General features: G+C 45.6%; 1 protein-coding gene across 2 annotated transcripts in view; it reads left to right on the top strand.

The window, feature by feature from the left end:
• The window catches only part of Atg9 (autophagy-related protein 9), a 106,111-nt gene that overhangs the window by 21,228 nt on the left and 67,819 nt on the right, over positions 1-17,064 (top strand). For both annotated transcript variants that reach the window (XM_037429715.2, XM_075884750.1), the window contains exons 6-8: positions 5,589-5,724; positions 8,430-8,532; positions 12,515-12,758. In XM_037429715.2, the coding sequence (XP_037285612.2) occupies positions 5,589-5,724; positions 8,430-8,532; positions 12,515-12,758 (483 nt within the window). The remainder of the gene's footprint in view (positions 1-5,588; positions 5,725-8,429; positions 8,533-12,514; positions 12,759-17,064) is intronic.

Raw genomic sequence — 17,064 nt, 5'->3', positions numbered from 1 at the left:
CTTCCACATCTATGTTCCTGCTCTCCAGGACGAGCACGCTGCTGCAAAATGCACATGACAGCTTCTTCAGAGCTGAATGAGTACAATATCCAGCGATATAAGCAACGACCTCCATGTCATGCTTTGGGTTGGAAATTTCATCATTTGAGATGTGAACAGAGAAGTTATGTTGCGATACTTCTGTGTCACTTTCGCTGCTGATGTCTGGCTGCGGAAGCATCAGCAGCTTTTGCAGACGAATTTTCTCTTCAGACTCCAGAAGCTGCCTCACAGAAACATGATATTGTGCACCAGCAAGCTGACGGTAGCGACCGAAGCGATCTTCAAGAGTGTCAGTTTGAAATTTTCCCAGGAAGACATACTTGAACTTCAGTTCTAAACAGTACGGCGACAGCTCAACAAGGGAGTAGCAAGTGAGTCTCAACGCAGAATGTGTTTCCCTTGTCAAGCAGCCACGGCTCATGTTGACGTTGCTCCAAGCATCCAGCCAGTTTACCATGCCACTAAAGAAAACCAGCTGTTGATCCACCGTAGAATTCACTAGATTTTGAAGGGTGTCATTCAGTCTACGACCTTTCGAAGGGGTCTTCACGTTGACGATTTTCCACCACGTCGATATGATGTTTATGAAGAGAGCTGTTGAACTGGCACATGTGGTTTCAGGGGCATCGCCACGCGTCTCAAGTGCGTTTGATACAAACGGATTAATGACATTTAACACCAACTTTACATTTTGTCTCTCCATAGGTGTTGGATTGATTGCCTTGGAATTTAGCTTGTAGCCAAGCTTGAGAAGCGATGTCTGCTCCAGTGCATACAGCTGCCGTACGGCTTCAAATGATGCTGCTTTCATTCTGGGTGGCCCGTCGAGAAATATTCCCAACAGGCTCACTTCAGGAAACTAAAAGCATATTCCTTCGTTTTTTTTATTCATCCAGTTGTTCCTGATGCATTTCAGTATGTGCACAGGGTCTACGACATAAAACAGAGGCCGATTGTTGTCGGCTGGATGAGGATATACAATGCTTACTTCCTGTTTCTCTGAGAAAAACGACATCATTTTCCGGTTGAGGGAATTGTTGTCGGTAATTACAGCAATGACCCTGAGGCCCATAGATTCCACTTCTAAAATTACTTTCTTGCAGAACTCGTGTAGAATTTCGGCGGTCATTTTAGCAACAGGAAGAATGTGAAGCACATCTTTGTTTGATGACAAGAGCGACTGAAGCATGAAAGCATGAGCGGTTGTGGCTGCCTCTTGAGAATTGGCTGCAGATCCAACTATGCTGCCCCCTTTATAATCGAAGTATGGCTTGATATGAACTTCATCAACCATTAGCGTCACCGTCTTTTCGTGCGGCTGCATTCACTTCACTCTTTCTCGAATGTAGGAGAGGAAGTTCGCTTCGTTTTGCTCCTTCAGTGGATCGCCTCCATACTTGGAACAAACGCGGCGCAGGGTTGAAGGATGGGGTAAAGTCAACGTCGACGCTGATCTGGCAAAGTTATAGGCGTGCGGAGATATGGAGTGCAGGATGCTAGAAAACACTAATGTTTCAGCACTGTAGGGACAAATGGGGGCAGCGAGTGCGAGAGCTATTTGCTCATTTAGCAAACCAAACAAAGCACTGTGTTCTTCGGTCGTGTCACTGTCTTGGGACAGTTCATTCAATAAGGAGCCGATATGCTGCAACGCTGACGCTGTTTTCGACGGACTTGCAACTTCAGGCGTCTCAGTCATGTGGTTTTCCAGCTGCTGGAGCAGTGAGGACAACGTCCGGATGTCGCGCACTGCGTATGGAACTACGCCTCCGCAAGGTAATGAAACCAGCTTGATCATACCTGCTGAGACTGCAAGTTAGAGATCAGCAAGCACAGTAACAGAAAACCTCACGTGCGGTGAAGGATTATCTTCGATGCGGAGAAACATCACACAACGATCGTTGGCCTTGATGGTCCAGAAATCATTACTGCATACAGCAGAAAGCTTGCCTCTTAAGTGTTCGAAAGAGGACACAGCATTTCTCTCCTCTTCGCTTTTTTTTTGCGCATATAGAGTCCTTAATCGCTTTGCTCCAGGCCTAGTCTTTCATTCGAGCTCGTTTCGAGACAGGAGATTCTCGACGATTGCGATTCGTGCTCTGGTAGGACGGACAGTTCGGAAACACCGATGGTATAGCATCTGACACTAGGCGCACACTCTCGCTGTCAACTGTCAATATCCGTCCCGACGCTGCGTCGAAATGTGACAGCTTTGTAGTGAAGTCGGCCTCGAGGAAGTGGAGTTCACAGACCTGCGTCAAGCATAACAGTGACTTCATTACTTTCATACGAAACGGGCTAATGGGAACTTTGACACGAGCCTGAGTATTTCATTTCTATTTTACCGCACTGCCCTACCTGAAGCGCGACAAAACTATCATCACCACTCACGATACTCGCTCCGTTCAACAGTAACAGAGCCAGAACGCCAGTAATGCGATAGAGCCGGTAAGACAACAAACTTCAGCAGTTTCTCACCTTGGAGTGTATGCTTGGTGTGAAATCCTTTCGCGGAATGGCTTTTATCCAAGACTTCTTTTGAGCTTCATCCTTGGGGAATGCGAAAACACGCACTTTGGGACCACTGTCATAATTGCCGCGGCACCTGGGAACACAACAACGTCCCATGTCGCACTGATCGATGTGTAATCACATACTCATAAATACAACACCAATAAAATAGGACACGTGGGAACGGACGAAGACTCGGAGCAGTGCGATGCAACACCAAGCCTAACAGTCTAACCAGCGAAGCAGGTAGCGATGAAAGGCAAACCTGTCGTGGCTTGTCCGCCGTTCGGGGTAAAAAAGTGCGCGGGGTGACCAACACCACCACCTGAGCGACGCGTCCTCGGCCACTGGACAGTCGGTGATATGTCCGGGGAGGGGGCCTCGCTGCCACCCATGATCCGGCGAAGGACGACTCTTGCGACGCGTCTCACGAACAAGTAGAAGATGCATTTAATTTACATATTTGCAAGAGAAGTACATTGCAACGAGAGCGTACAGACGCGCCTTTCCATCACAAGGGCTCAGAGCGCACTCGAGACGAGCGGGCCAGCGAAGTCCAGAGAGAGAGCACAGCGCACTCCCCACACGCTCCTTTTGTAGCCGTCCGTGCACGCGCTAGTCGCCGACTGTATGTCCCAGCGACGCTGATGTGCATTTCCTGTGGCGCACACAGACGCCTCCCGCGTTCCTGCAGGACGCGGACAGCGTTTGACCGTTATGCCGATGAGCGTCCCTTGCAAGCCACCTCCTTGCTGTGCCGGTCATAACATCGGACAACTAGCGTGACGTATGCCGTCTGGAGAGAGGGGTATGAACGGGCCTTGTGAATAGCCTAGGTGGTGTTGGTCCGAGACAGTCGTCTGCGTCCTTTCCCTCCTATACTTTCCTCCTTAATCTTTACCTCCCACTCCCCCTTCCCCCGCGCGAAGCCGTGTCGGTGCCTTCGTATTGAAAGACGATAACAGCTCCGCGCTTTTCTCTTCTCTTTCCTCATTTAAGAACCTCTACCGCAAGGCTGCGGCGCGCGTACGCCGCTACGTTAAAGTGGCGCTCTCGGTGCCATCGATGTGTGCAGCATTCGCAAACTCACGCCGCTCTACCGCTACTTTCGAGAATTGCGGGAAAGCTCGTCGCCTGTCAATGGAGCGCGGGCGGTTCGGGGTGGCTGAGTTCGATATATCCATTATATGTCAAACTTTGTTCGAAATAAAAAATCAATAATGCATGAGATTTCCCACGTGATATAGGAACCGTTCGATATAGGCAATAATTTGATATATCCCTGTTTGATATATTGAGGTTTGACTGTATAAAAAGCGTGAAAAATAAATGAGCAGACAGACATACTCAGCAAGCTAAGCAAACACAAAGAAACGAGTTAACGAAAGTCTCTGAAGAACGTAGCGTCTTAACAGAGTGTGTCTCAAGCAGACACACGCTCACCCTATGGGAAGTCGTGCGTGCAGAGTTAAGCAAGGTGACGTAGCACCAATATGAGAGCTGTAGGCTGGCTTGAAGAGGCCACTGGCGGCTAGCAGAGATTGCCACGGAACGTGGAACCTTGCTGAAGGGGGGAGCTGCAGGCATAGGCTGTCAGCAGCCACATTGAGCTTGTCTAGCGCCTCCTCTATTTTGTCAGTGCCAGGGCGAACATTTGTCAGCGTGATATCTTGTCAGACCAACGACCCTCGCTGTTTTAATGTGGGACTGCAAGATTTCGGTATAATGGACAGTACAAAGCAGACAATGTGGTTCCTCTGTGTAGCCATTGGTATAAAGTTTCCTATAGATACAATAGGGGGAACTCTGCACGAGTGTCTATGTAAGCTACAACGCATGGCGCTTCAGCGAGCATGGGAATGATGGATAGTGCATGGATTAGCCTAATTTTTTTACTTTTGGCTTCGTTTGGCTTTGGGTGGCTTGGAGCTGCTTTGTCACGAAACAAAAATCGGTTCAGCAGTTTCACTTCACCACCTCAACCTTTTGTACCCAACAATTCAGATAAGGTCACGAAGTTCAAAACGGTTTGTTCTTTTATTTGCAACAAAACTTAAACTCTGCAATAAACCAAGCCACAAGTGCGTTCAAAGCCCACAAGCACAAAAACTGGGCAAATCCATCATTCCTATGATCGCTGAATGATCTCAGTGACAAAGTCCCCTCTAGTTAATTTTAGGCAACTCTATGCCTCGCATTACTGATAGGGCCTGCCATAAAGCCAACCTGCCCACCAAAATTCTCTTATAACCCGCACCCCGAGTTCTGTTCCAAATTTTCTCTATGCTTTGAGTATGTTATGCGCGACAAGAATACTAACCCCCGTATTCTAGAACGTCCCTTCACTCAACAATCCACCTTCACTTGAGAAAGCCGATGCGAGCGCCATCTTTAAGAACGACAAGTCACTGCATATCAGGGATAATCTGCTGCAATTCTTGAGTAGCGCAGCTTCATTTTCAGCCGAGCAGTGGCGCACTGCTCAACTCTGTCAAGTGAAGGGTGAAAGTAGAGTCGAGGAGCGTTTGTGAATACGGGGGTAAGGCTTGGTGGGCATACAGGTAGATATATCCGAGTGAGCGAGAGTTCACTGCATGCACTTGTTGGGACCAAAAGATGAGTCATAATCATTAGATCTTAATGAATGATGTGGTCTATAGATGAAATTTCGGTACAATCAAATTGCTCAACCACGAATTGTTTCGTGCGTCTGGTCAATTTTGTTGTAGTGGGATTTGACTAGTCTGAATTTGTCGAAAATTTCTTGTTCCGCACAATTGTGGTGCATTCACTCATGCACATAGTGGCTAGGCAATCAAGAACCTTGAAAAAAAATAAAGTAAAATGTGTGTCACTTTAACAACCACCTTTTGGTGTTGTGCTTCTGCTCTCCTTACTTTTACTTGAAGAACTAATGTTTTGAGAAATGTGTTAGCTCTTGGTGGCTCTATACAACCACATTTCTGTCTTGTCAGATGGCATGCAGGCATCAGCTGTGGAACTTTTCAGTTCTTTGTGTTGCGTGGCTGACGCAGGTTTGGGTTCTTCACGTGGCTGTGCCTGGTGGTGGCGACCGTGTACTGGCTGTTCAGGGCTGTCCGCGTTGTCTGTCACCTCATCCAGTTCATCGAGATACGTGCCTTCTATGTGCACGCCCTGCACATATCGGCCGTGAGTTGTCTCTCTTCTCATCCTCAACTATGTTGCTGGGGTGTTCATTACTCTTTGCTTGACATATGGTGCTTGCGCTAGCCTCGAGAACTGTGTCTTATTAGGGCCGCGCGGCTAATACAGTGCGACACTGTTTTGTGGGTGTCACCTGTCAACCGTACATGGGCTAACAGCCATGCGCTTAGGTTTCGTGTCGTCGCGAGAGTACTGTATAAGTAGTCAGGAACACGTTCGAAAAGCTTCAGCTTATCAAAAATAACCTTCAACTGTCCTTAAACCACTTAACCAACTTGTAATGTAAAGCCCCCTGAATGAATTTTTTTTGGACCCTCTGCCTCTTTCTTTTTTCCCTCTGTCCATATGCATTATTTACTCAAAAATGGATCTAAGGACGCAGCTATGGGCAGTCCAACTGGCCCACAATGTGGCGGAGTGGTTCGGCCTATCTGTCTCAAGGTGGGAGCGGCCTGCTACGTGCTAGTCACGCCTCGACAAACCTAAATAAAGTTTTTTCATACCATACGATACTGCTATATCTCTTGCAAAACCTGTGGTATATGCCATACCTCTGTTATGTGCAGAACCTACGTCGGGCAAACGTGCGCAACAAATGGCTAACAAAGTGGACAAAGAGGCACATTTTGTTGCTCATTTGAACTCCTGCATCGACTGTGCACCGCAGTATCATGATACTCTTGATTTTTGGTAGAAGCAAAATTGAAGATGCGGAGCTTGCTTTAGAAGCATATCACGTTAGGAAAAGTGGAGCCGATTGTATCAGGGATACCTCTATTTCTTTGCATGCCACTGAATATGAATTTTCGCGTACACATTTTGGTTAGAATATCTTGTTTTTTGTTTGCAATATGACACTGCACGTGTACAGTCAGGGGTTGAAGTGTGATGCAGTATGGTATATTATCTATTGTATCTTGTTACGTATAGAATATGAAGCTGCACGTGTGCGTGCAGTATATGTGGTTTTTGGCATACAGTCGAAACCTGCAATAACGAAATTGTCGGGGAATCCGAAAAATTTCGTTTTCACGAGAATTTCGTTGCCGCGAGTATGAGACATAAAAACAGTCATACGGCCAGCAGAACGAAAATTTATTGTCAGAAGTCGGTCAACTTACTTTGCCGACCCTTGCCACGCAACAACTTCAAAGCTCTCCCTTCGCACTGGAAAAAGTGGTCTATTGCTACGTCGTCGTCATGTGCGCCGAAGAAGGAGAGAAAGGTGTCCAGCGCATCAAAGACAACCCGCGGGTTGTTTTGGATGCGCTAGCGTGTCGTTCCTGCCCGCAGTCTCGCTGTCAGCGGAGTTAGGGCTAAAGCCAACTCCGATGACGTGCTGCGCTCGTAGACCGCACGCTCGTTCATAGTAATTTTATCATCCATCCGGTGCGGCCACTCGTAGTAATCTGACCGTGCCGCCGCTTACAGCTTTTCGTTGCTTGCGACGAAGCACGTGGCCACGAGTACGCTAGCGCGTCATTCCTGCCCGCAGTCTCGCTGTCAACGGAGTGAGGGCTAAAGACGACTCCGATGACGCGCCGCGCTCTTAGTAACTTGATCTCGCATCCGCCTACTGCTCCTAACTAAAGCGTAATTATATCTTAAGTGATCATCGAGCCGCGAACACGTCACGAAGTAGCAATTTTCAAGAGCCATATCTTCGCGACGCACAAGCAGCAGACGACGAACTCCTGGAGCGAGCATTGGGGTAATGGCGAGGCGAGCTGAGGCAACATGGCGGCCACAGCCAATCAAAGGCCCCGAAACGACCTTCAAACATTTGCTTTTTGTGCACTTGTTTTTAAAGGCAGGGGCCAGCTGAGACGGTAAAGTTAAACACGGAGAAATGCTTTTTCGGTAATTTTGAGTGCGCATAACACGCATATGAGCATATTTTCGACAGTTAACCTTTGGCGGGAGGGTAAAATAGGGCCCGCACCGTGGTAGAAAATTCGTTAATGCGGGATCGCTGTCCAAAAACACTTCGTTGCCGCGAGATACGTAATACATGGGCTTCTATGAACGTTCGCCGGGGATTCGGAAATATTTCGTTGCCGCGGGGATTTCGTACTCACGAGGTTTCGTTATTGCGGTTTCGACTGTACATATATGCGAGGCTGTGATAACAAAAAAGTTGTTAGGTTGGCACCAGTCGGTCTCTTTCCTTCGCCTCTTTTTTTTTTCGTTTTTCCGTTTTGTTTGCGCCAAAGAAGTTCTTTTCTTATAAAGCTCAGGCAAGCACAATTAATCTGAACAACTTTTTGTTCTTGTTGCACATTGATGTGGATACCTTGTGGAATGGATCAGATTAACCTAATTGGTTAGTTGCCTGCCAAGTACCGAAATAGCAATGACCAAAAATTCTTCCTGTGTGGAGAATGAAAGACAAGTAGGTCATAGTTTCGGTAGCAAAACCGATTGTCCACGAGGAGTTGCTCAGCCAGCATTGGTGGAAGAGTGCTAGTGTGTAACTGTGCTAATGGGTGACTGTTGCTTTGCGAATCTTGTCCGGTGTTCACAAAAACGTTGCCATTGCTGCTGCAGGCAGGATGTGATGGCACGGGAAATTTTTGGAGGGTCAGTAAGTATTTGAACCGCCCCATCTTCTTCTATCTTTTGTTGTCCCCATGTCTCGCGAGATTTACTTCTCTTACGCGTAATGAGGCTGCCTCCCTGCTTCCTTGCAGAGTGACCTCGACAACATGACTTGGCACGAGGTGCAGCGCAGAGTACTGGAAGTACAAAAGGACCAGCAGATGTGCATCCACAAGCAGGAACTGACAGAACTCGGTGGGTTCCTTCTGCGTTTGGTGTGCGTTTTCAAACTGTCGTTCCTCACTGCGATCTCGTGAAATGCACAAGTTGAGGCTCTCGAGGACCGTCATAGTCTATAGACACAGTAGCGAAGAAGGAAGTGTTGCATCACCAGCTTAAGGGCCATGAAATTGTGTGTTTGCCAGCCCTCCTGAATCAGCCATACTGTTTACAACATTAGGCTTTTTATTTGATTTATACCCGTGTCACAAGGGCAGAGAAAGTGGCACTTTCTTCCTGATGCCTTCCGAAGTAATGTTATTTACACGGTGCCACACTGACAAATGAAATTGCATTCACCCGAATGTCATTCGTCACCTAATGACATCACCAGAACTCATTCGACTAAAAAATGCATACTCTCACGTCAGCCAGCTGTTATGTTTTCCCAGACACCGTAGTTAAATGAACCCAGAAGCCATTTAACTGTTATGCTTATCACGAGTGTAATGCATTTGTGAAGATTAGTAATAAACATCACACAATCGCACAGCTGAAGAAGTGCCATATAGCTAGATTATATAAGACATCCTATCCAGTTGAGAAAAACTTTTCACATTTTTTACTAGTCACTCGATGAACATCTTTAGCTGGTAGACCCTGTATTTTGGATGCGACAGGCGCCATTTTCTTACGCTGTGTATCCGAGTATTGTGGGCTTGCTTGGCGTTCATTCATAGCTAGTTCAACATTTCAGTGTTGGCAACCTAGCAAGCGCATTGTAAACATCACTGATAGCATGTCATGGCACACGCGCCGAAACTGATCAGCCACTCTAAGTCCGAAAAATGTAATGTCGCGCTGTGGGTTGTCTGAATTTTCAGTCGCGAGTTCACATTAGGTTCAATGGGTAGGTGGTGGGGCTGCGATGGTGTCCAAATAAACGAGCATGCCTGAATTTTCAGCGTCCAAATAAACGGTCTGAGACTAATGCACAGTAGCGATCTGGGTTTCCAGCATGATTTGTTGAGATAAGGAGCGATTTCTAGCCGACTTTAGAATTCATTGTAAATTTCAGGTTATATGCTCTACCCTGTTGTTTAGCTTGCATGTTCTCGGAAGCTTTGACTACCAGCCAGCAGTGCTTTCTAACCCTGCTCAGAAAGTGCTGCAGGGCCCCTTTAAGTGTGTGAAAGGGGCTTAAAAAGTATTGTGATACAAAGACAGCACAGTAGACTCTCGGTAAACTGAAATATGTTGAATGGAACGGTTGCTTAATGGAATAGACGCCTTTGATGTGATTGGTTTCATCCCTGCATACGGCACCCCTGTTCATCTCTCAGTATATGCAACTCCTGTTAAATGGACATTTATCAGGTCCCTGCAGGTTCGAAGACTTGTATTTGGTTTTATGTAAGGGGGGATTTCATTTCTGGGGAATATTTTTTTAAGTCGATGTGTAAAAAATGAGTATCTCCTGAAGTTTACAACTTCTCAATATTCCTATGCTTTTTCTTTTTGTCTGCTGCAGGTTTTAGTCACTTTGATATTCTCAGCAGTGCCCCTTGCGACTAAAGGCATTTATACAACCTAATAGACTGAAGCCTCATTATAACAAAGCCTCACCTGCCATGAAAATACTTTGTTATATTCGAAAATTTATTATAAACGTAACATTTGCATTATCATCATATCTATAACAGATCTATTTTTCATTTACTTCATTATAACCTATGATTTATTATATCTGGTTTCATTATAGCAAGGTCTGAGTTTACAAATTACTTTTGTTTGTCATTTTACTGAAGATCTCGTTAGCGTCAAACTCGAAGGTTTGGTCCCACGGTTCGTAAAGGTCCTTGAAAACCCTTGAATTTGAAAAATGCATTTCCAGGCGCCTTGAAAGTCCTGGAATTTTCGGCATACTTGAAAATCCTTGAATTTCCTGAGCAGTGCACTCTCATATCGGCATCGCGACCTCCTAATTGTGGTAAATCGGTGTGTCAACCTGTCAAACTCCCCATTTCCAAAGCAGCAATGCGTCGTGGGTGCACATGATCCCATTTTGCAAAAGTTCATGTGAAAAAAAAAGTTAGTTTGTGGCGAGGGTGAAGCAGTGAATGTGATAGCAAGAAATTGGAATGTCACTTGAAGAGGGGCAAGCAACCCCATACAAGCAGCGCGCCGCTCAAGCTTGAAGGATGCACGAAAAGAAAGCGCACAGAACGAGTGCTGATGAACAACTGTCACAGCTCGACATTGGAAGCGTGCTACTTGAACAAACCAAGAAGGGTGCTAGAAAAGAACACACATGTATCTATAGGATGAGTCTAAGTGAACCTGTGTCACAGTTGTTACTTCTTGGTTGTTGAGCAGCGTGCTGCGAGTGTCAACTTTGCACAAGCGGACACTCTTAATGGGGTGGTGCCATCAAATTTCAAGGTTATAGCAAGCACCATGTGGGTTTAAGAATACATTTTAAGTCACTTCCCAAGTGTACCTAAATGCTCATTCTCCTAATCAAGGGCCATTGCGAGCACGTCCAACACTGACGTAGCTCTATAGGAAGGGCAACGAAAGTTCTAGTGGTGTCACACTAGATCTGTATTCAGGCGAGTGACCTCCGGACTTCCGCCCCGTACATAACGGCAAAGCATTGCGGCTGCTGCAGGTAGCGACGAGTTTGTTGTGTAGGTGCTTGTGTGGCACATGCGTGCGAGAGCTTGACAATACTCGGCATGATGCGTGCAAAGCTTTGTGATCGTGTGACTAAGTCAGCTACACTGCTACGTACCTACCCAACTCGGTCCCCACAAACAGGAACTGAAAATTATTCGTATCAAAAAGGCGACAAATTACATAGCGAGACTAAGTGAACCTTGATGTGTGCATCGTGCTTATTGTAGCTATAATTAAAGATTGCAGCTAAGAGCGCGCAAGCCACAAATTTTGTGGCACGAACCCTTTAAGGCCCGACTACACATGAGCATTGAAGCCCATCAGCGCGTAACTTTCCAACATGGCATTGTGCCATCTCCCTATGGAGAGTGTGGGAGAGGGTGTGAGAAGTTATTAAGACTATGCTCTATTTTTATTGTGATATTTATGTATTTATTGTAAGTGCAATAATATTGGTCATTTTTGATAATTTTAGAGTGAAAATTCCAACTTAGCATGCCGCTTTGATTCCTTGAAAAACTTGCAATAGGTTCGGAAAGTCCTTGAATATCCTTGAATTTTCGCTTTGGAAACCTGTATGAACCTTGGATCCCTGCCAGCGGCAAGTTGTTTGGTCGTCCACTTTACTTTGTTTGCACTTATATCACAATTATTGCAAAAAACCTAATGGTACAATTAACATCTTCTATATCTTTCTTGGCTTCATCATCTGCTAGTTTTCATTAAGGTTGTGTCAAACAGTGAAAACGAGCCGTCAAGGCTGCCTTCTTTTATTCATTCGTACCCACAATGGTGTCCAATGATGGCTTGTGGTGCTCGACTGCCGACCCAAGGGTCATGGGATCGAATCACGGCTGCATTGAGTGGGTTTTTGTGAAGGAATCTTGTGCTTAGATTCAGGCACACATTTAAGAACACCGCAGGTGGTTGAAATTTCTGCAGCCCTTCGCTGTGCCATCTCACATAATTGTATCATGGTTTTGGGACAAATAATTTGAGGTGATTTTGCCAGACAGCATATAAAATTGACTTTTGTAGGTTATAGACAGTGCAAACACAGTGGCATCCATCGTGAAACATAGACTGGCTCAAACAACATTTCTTTCAAGTGAAGAAAAGTGCAGAAATGCGCACAAAATCGGGGTTTGTTACCTCTCTTCATTTCGCCTGTCGCACTCACCTTAACTCGCGTCAGTATGCCAATGACCCCCGCTTTCCGCCTTGCTTAAATTGGCTTTCGTGGAAAGTACATCTCTAGAAAAGAACTACTAGAACTGAGAAATCTGCTTTAGTGCTGGTTAAGGGGTCTGTGGCTGACTGGCACCCTTTCTGGATGCAGACATCTACAACCGCATTCTTCGCTACAAGAACTACATGGTGGCCCTGGTAAACAAGGATGTGCTGCCGCTTCACTATACGCTGCCGCTGCTAGGCCCCGTGGTCTATCTCACCCAGGGCCTCAAGTACAACCTTGAGCTCGTCCTCTTCTGGTTTCCGGGCGCCCCCTTTGAGAACACGTGGCACCTTCGGGAAGAGTACAAGAGGCCTGCCAACCGAGACATGCTGGCACAGCAGCTGTCCAGGCAAGTGGTGTGGCACATACATTGTACATCATGTCTTGGATTTCAGACTACGGGTGTAAAATGAACTAATGAGCTTGTTGGTATAAACTGCTTATAATGGGAGTCACGAATATCCGCACTATAAGCAATACCACACTATAACCAAAACAACCCTTTTCAAGGGCTGCACTTGCCCAAAACGTGTTAAAACACAGCCTCGTGTATCCGAGAATTGAAGCATGCGGGGCGTGTTGCTTACAACCATTTAATTTTAGAATGTTAAAAAATTTTAATGTCCTAGGATCTGCGTCGCCGGCGAAATGAATGCGAAAGCAGGGGGGAAGTCTTGTTAAAGAAAGCACATTCACAAAAATTTGCTGACTACATCTTGGGCCACCTCAATTATGCGCATTACACAGATACTATGTGGAAATTTCGTGAGCAAAATGGCACCGATCGCTTGATTTGACGGGCACATACCTTATTGCGCCAACGCAATTGAATTACGAACCACCATTCGAGTGCTGCGCGTGTCATTCTAGTTCTCATTAATAATATGTATCGCTTCTCTTTAGGTGCAGCCACCGCAAAGAGTTTCATTAATTCCGTACCAAACTGCAACTTAGACTGCATGCAACCACTACCAAAATGCAACCAACACTGATTAGGCCTAGCCTGCCACTTGGCATGCTGTTGTGTGGAGTTTGTCCAAAATAGGAAGATTGGGTGCTGAAAGCGTTAAAAAGGTCGCACTAAAGCACTGAACTAAGAGCAGTAAGCGTGTTATGAAGCTTGAATTCGCAGTCGGGAGATCAACGGCAACAAAAGCCTGCAAAGCTCATGTAAGACCGCTCACTGACAGCGAAGGCTCGCTTCATGAAGCCTTAAATCTTTTAAATTTATGATTGAGGTACTAAATGCGATATCTGTATCAAGCATAATTGTGTCGTCCCCTCTCGAACAGAGCGGCCAGGAGCCGTGTTTGCCTTTCAAGTGCCGCCAACAGAAGTGGGGGGGACGCTTAAGCCCCAAATAGGGGCTACTTCCACGTCTTGAAACCCCTTTTTCTTTTGTTATGGCCACTTTAAACGGGTGCCGCAAACGACCTTCAGAGCATCATTGGTCATCTTCTCTGTCTGCTCACGGAGAGAGTGAAAGCACCGGTCGTCGACGGAAGAAGAAATGCCAGGTTAGGTGCCAAGGTGTCATCTGATGCTGTTATTGATGAGAAATCATTCTTGACCTGATGCCTACCCTCAGTGTAGAGAACCGGCGCTTCCATCACCATGAAATGTTTTGCACATGAGGTGAAAAGGAATGGTCTTCCGTCGCCCAGAATGTGTGTTTTTAACACATTTATGGTGCCTGTTTTACGCGTACGACCCAGGCAGCATTTCCGACAATGACCCATCCAAGATCGAGCCTCTGTGCATAAGGAGCGTCAAGCGGCCCGTTAATGGTCTGGCGAACTTTGTGGACTCTGAGAACGTCTCTACTGAGGAAGAACAGTATTCTTGCCTCTTCGAGAAGTGGAATGTGATCTGGCAATGGCCTCACGCCGAAACCAGACCACACAATCCCAAGTGCTCGTGAATGTTTGTTAAAATGTGACCCCAATTCCCGTTAATTAAAGTTACTTTTGTTTAAATGTTCACAAGTGTTCGACCGTTAACTGGCTGGATAGCAGACGCTTTGACCAATCAAATGCGAGCTGCGAGACCGGCATAATAATAATGACTACGCTTTTATGACAGGAAAGTAAAGACCACACCACATGCGGCGTTTTTGTCGATGATTTCTGGCATTGCGTCTCTCGGCGTGGGGGATATAAACTCCTCCAGAAAGGGCGGCCAACCACATAGAAAGGGCTGGCGCCAGTGCTGGCCTAGCGTCATACGTTCTCCTAATCAAGGAGATCTTTTATCTTTGCACCTCGCAAAGGAGGGTGCACTGTCCGCCAACAAGAAATATTTCTGGTTATTGATTTTATGTCTAACTTGAAGTTCCTTAGTGTAATGAGGAAAACAAGTCGCAGTGCTGCTGAAAGGCTTTCTTTCTTTTACTTTTTTTTATAGTGCCAGCTATGGAGAAAACCAACTACAAGCTCGCAATATATGGCCTCCAAGCTTTGAAGTTGTCACACATCTTTGAGGCCACGTTTCAGCCAATACTGGGTTTGCTATTACCGTATTTACTCGCATAATTCTCGCACTTTTTTTTTGTTGGAAGATTGATGCAAAAGTTGGGGGTTGCGAGAATTACGCGCGAGCATCGGTCTTCCCCGGGAAAAAAATTCCACTAAAACGTACATGGCGAAAAAGAAAACGTAGTGGCCGCAAGTCGGGATTCTCACGCCAACAACAAACAGCAAACTTTGAGAAGTACTAATTAAAACTTACCTGAACAATAAAAGCCTTAAGGCAAGATGTATTTCAGACACAAAGAGTGCAAGCAAGTAGTCGAGAATTCGTTGCTCAATAGGTAGCATTCGTCGCTCAACAGGAGTCTGCAAAAGGTAAGATAGGACTTCAGTATTGCGCTGATGGCCATTTAACTGAATCGTCCGCAGTTACTTTCTGATGAAATAAACTTTACCATCAATCCCAGTCTTAGGCACACAGAAGGCCCAACGCATCTTGCTGGCTTTCAGCTGCCGTCACCAGTAGCGAACACAAAATACATTTACTCCGAAGGACCTACCGGCGACCTTGTTGCCATTGTTTAGTGCATGATCAATCACTTTCAATTTGAAAGCAACCGTGTAGCTTCCATATCGCCCCATAACGTAAAAACATTACAGACACAACAACAAAACTCGATGCAACACGCATTTGCCACTTTGGCTTGCTTGCATTGGATTGAGTGTGGGTACAATTATAGTACGCTTTATGCTTAGGAGATTGCGCTATCATCCACAGTGGCTTGAACGAGCAGACGACATTATTGCGGCAACTTTCAGAGGTGCGAAAATTACTCGAGGAAAAAAGAAATCATATTTTTGTTGGGCGATGTTGGGGGTGCGAGAATTATGTAAGTGCGAGGATTACGCGAGTAAATACGGTATGCAGTGCACCTCTTATGGAAGTAAATAAAGTACACGCAGGCCTGCTAAGCCTACCAAAGAACTTGAGGATAGCGCCTGGAAACACTTTGAAAAAATCTCGACCATTTGCTGTCAGTTTCACCTTCAATGCCATCCAAGGCGTTTGAAATAAAGCACTTTTTGGTGGCACAACTAACGAGCATCTTGGGAGTGCAGACCTAAGCTTTGGCTATTCATGTGCACAGCATCGCTGGTGAGGTCCGTTTCAGCCGTTCAGTAGGGGCTGCCTCCAGCTCTCTTGACCTCAACTGCTTCATAAATATGCGCTTGATGGGGTCCTCACATTATTTATTTAGGCACACATCCAAGCGGCTGCAGCCTGGATGTCCTGCAGGGTTAACAATGAGCTCGGCGTGGGAGTTGCGCAACAGTTGCTTCACGGAGGTTACACAGAAACGTGCCGATCATGAGTATCGATGGGAGTCCTGACAGTGCTCTATTGCTCCTAAACAAAGTGTGTCAATTCCTGTTCAACACCGAAAAACGCTTCATTTTTGCGGGCCTTGAGAAGTTCGTCTTGCGCCCCTACACACAAGGACGGCTTCCTTTGATTTTTCCCAGCTGCTACTGCTTCGCCAAACTGCTGCCAGGCAGCACAGGTCCTGTTGTTTTTTGGCAGCTGACATCATCTTTCTTTAACATATGTACTCCTGTGATACAGTCGTCACGTCGGGTTTACATCAATTGTACTTGGGTGCCATTCACTGAGGTTAATTTATGTAGCAGTGTCCTATGCAACAATAAAGAACTGTCTGTATAAAATATACGTGGCTGTTTAAGGGGAGACGCTCCTCGAAAAAGTTTTTTTTTTATTTCTAGTAATAGAGACTTGAAAAGTTTGTTATTAGTATAGTTTTTCATGCAGATTTCAAATATGCAATCATTTTTTGTGTAGCTGCTATAATTATTGAGTTATGCCATAAACAATAGCAAAAAGTTACATTTTTTGCGGGCACTCTTTTATGTACTAAACTTTCAGTAAAAGCACTGTGTCTGATCTTATTTGACTCTTGGTAGATTGAAAAGTGCAAATATCTATATAGATATGTCGCAGAAATATTGGAACAAAGAAAAAAAAATTGTATTGGATGACTTATTATTTTCAATCTCCCTTGAAACAATAAGCTAATATTTTCACAACTAATGCTGGTAGGCATTGCAATTTAGAGTAGATATTTGCATTCTGCATGTGTTGAAGGATATGTGTGCCAAGTTTCGTTACTA

The sequence above is a fragment of the Rhipicephalus microplus genome, chromosome 1 (assembly GCF_043290135.1).
Source record: "Rhipicephalus microplus isolate Deutch F79 chromosome 1, USDA_Rmic, whole genome shotgun sequence".
Classification (NCBI taxonomy): Eukaryota; Metazoa; Arthropoda; class Arachnida; order Ixodida; family Ixodidae; genus Rhipicephalus; species Rhipicephalus microplus.
Note: the sequence above shows the minus strand (reverse complement) of the source record. Positions and strands in the feature narration are given on the sequence as shown.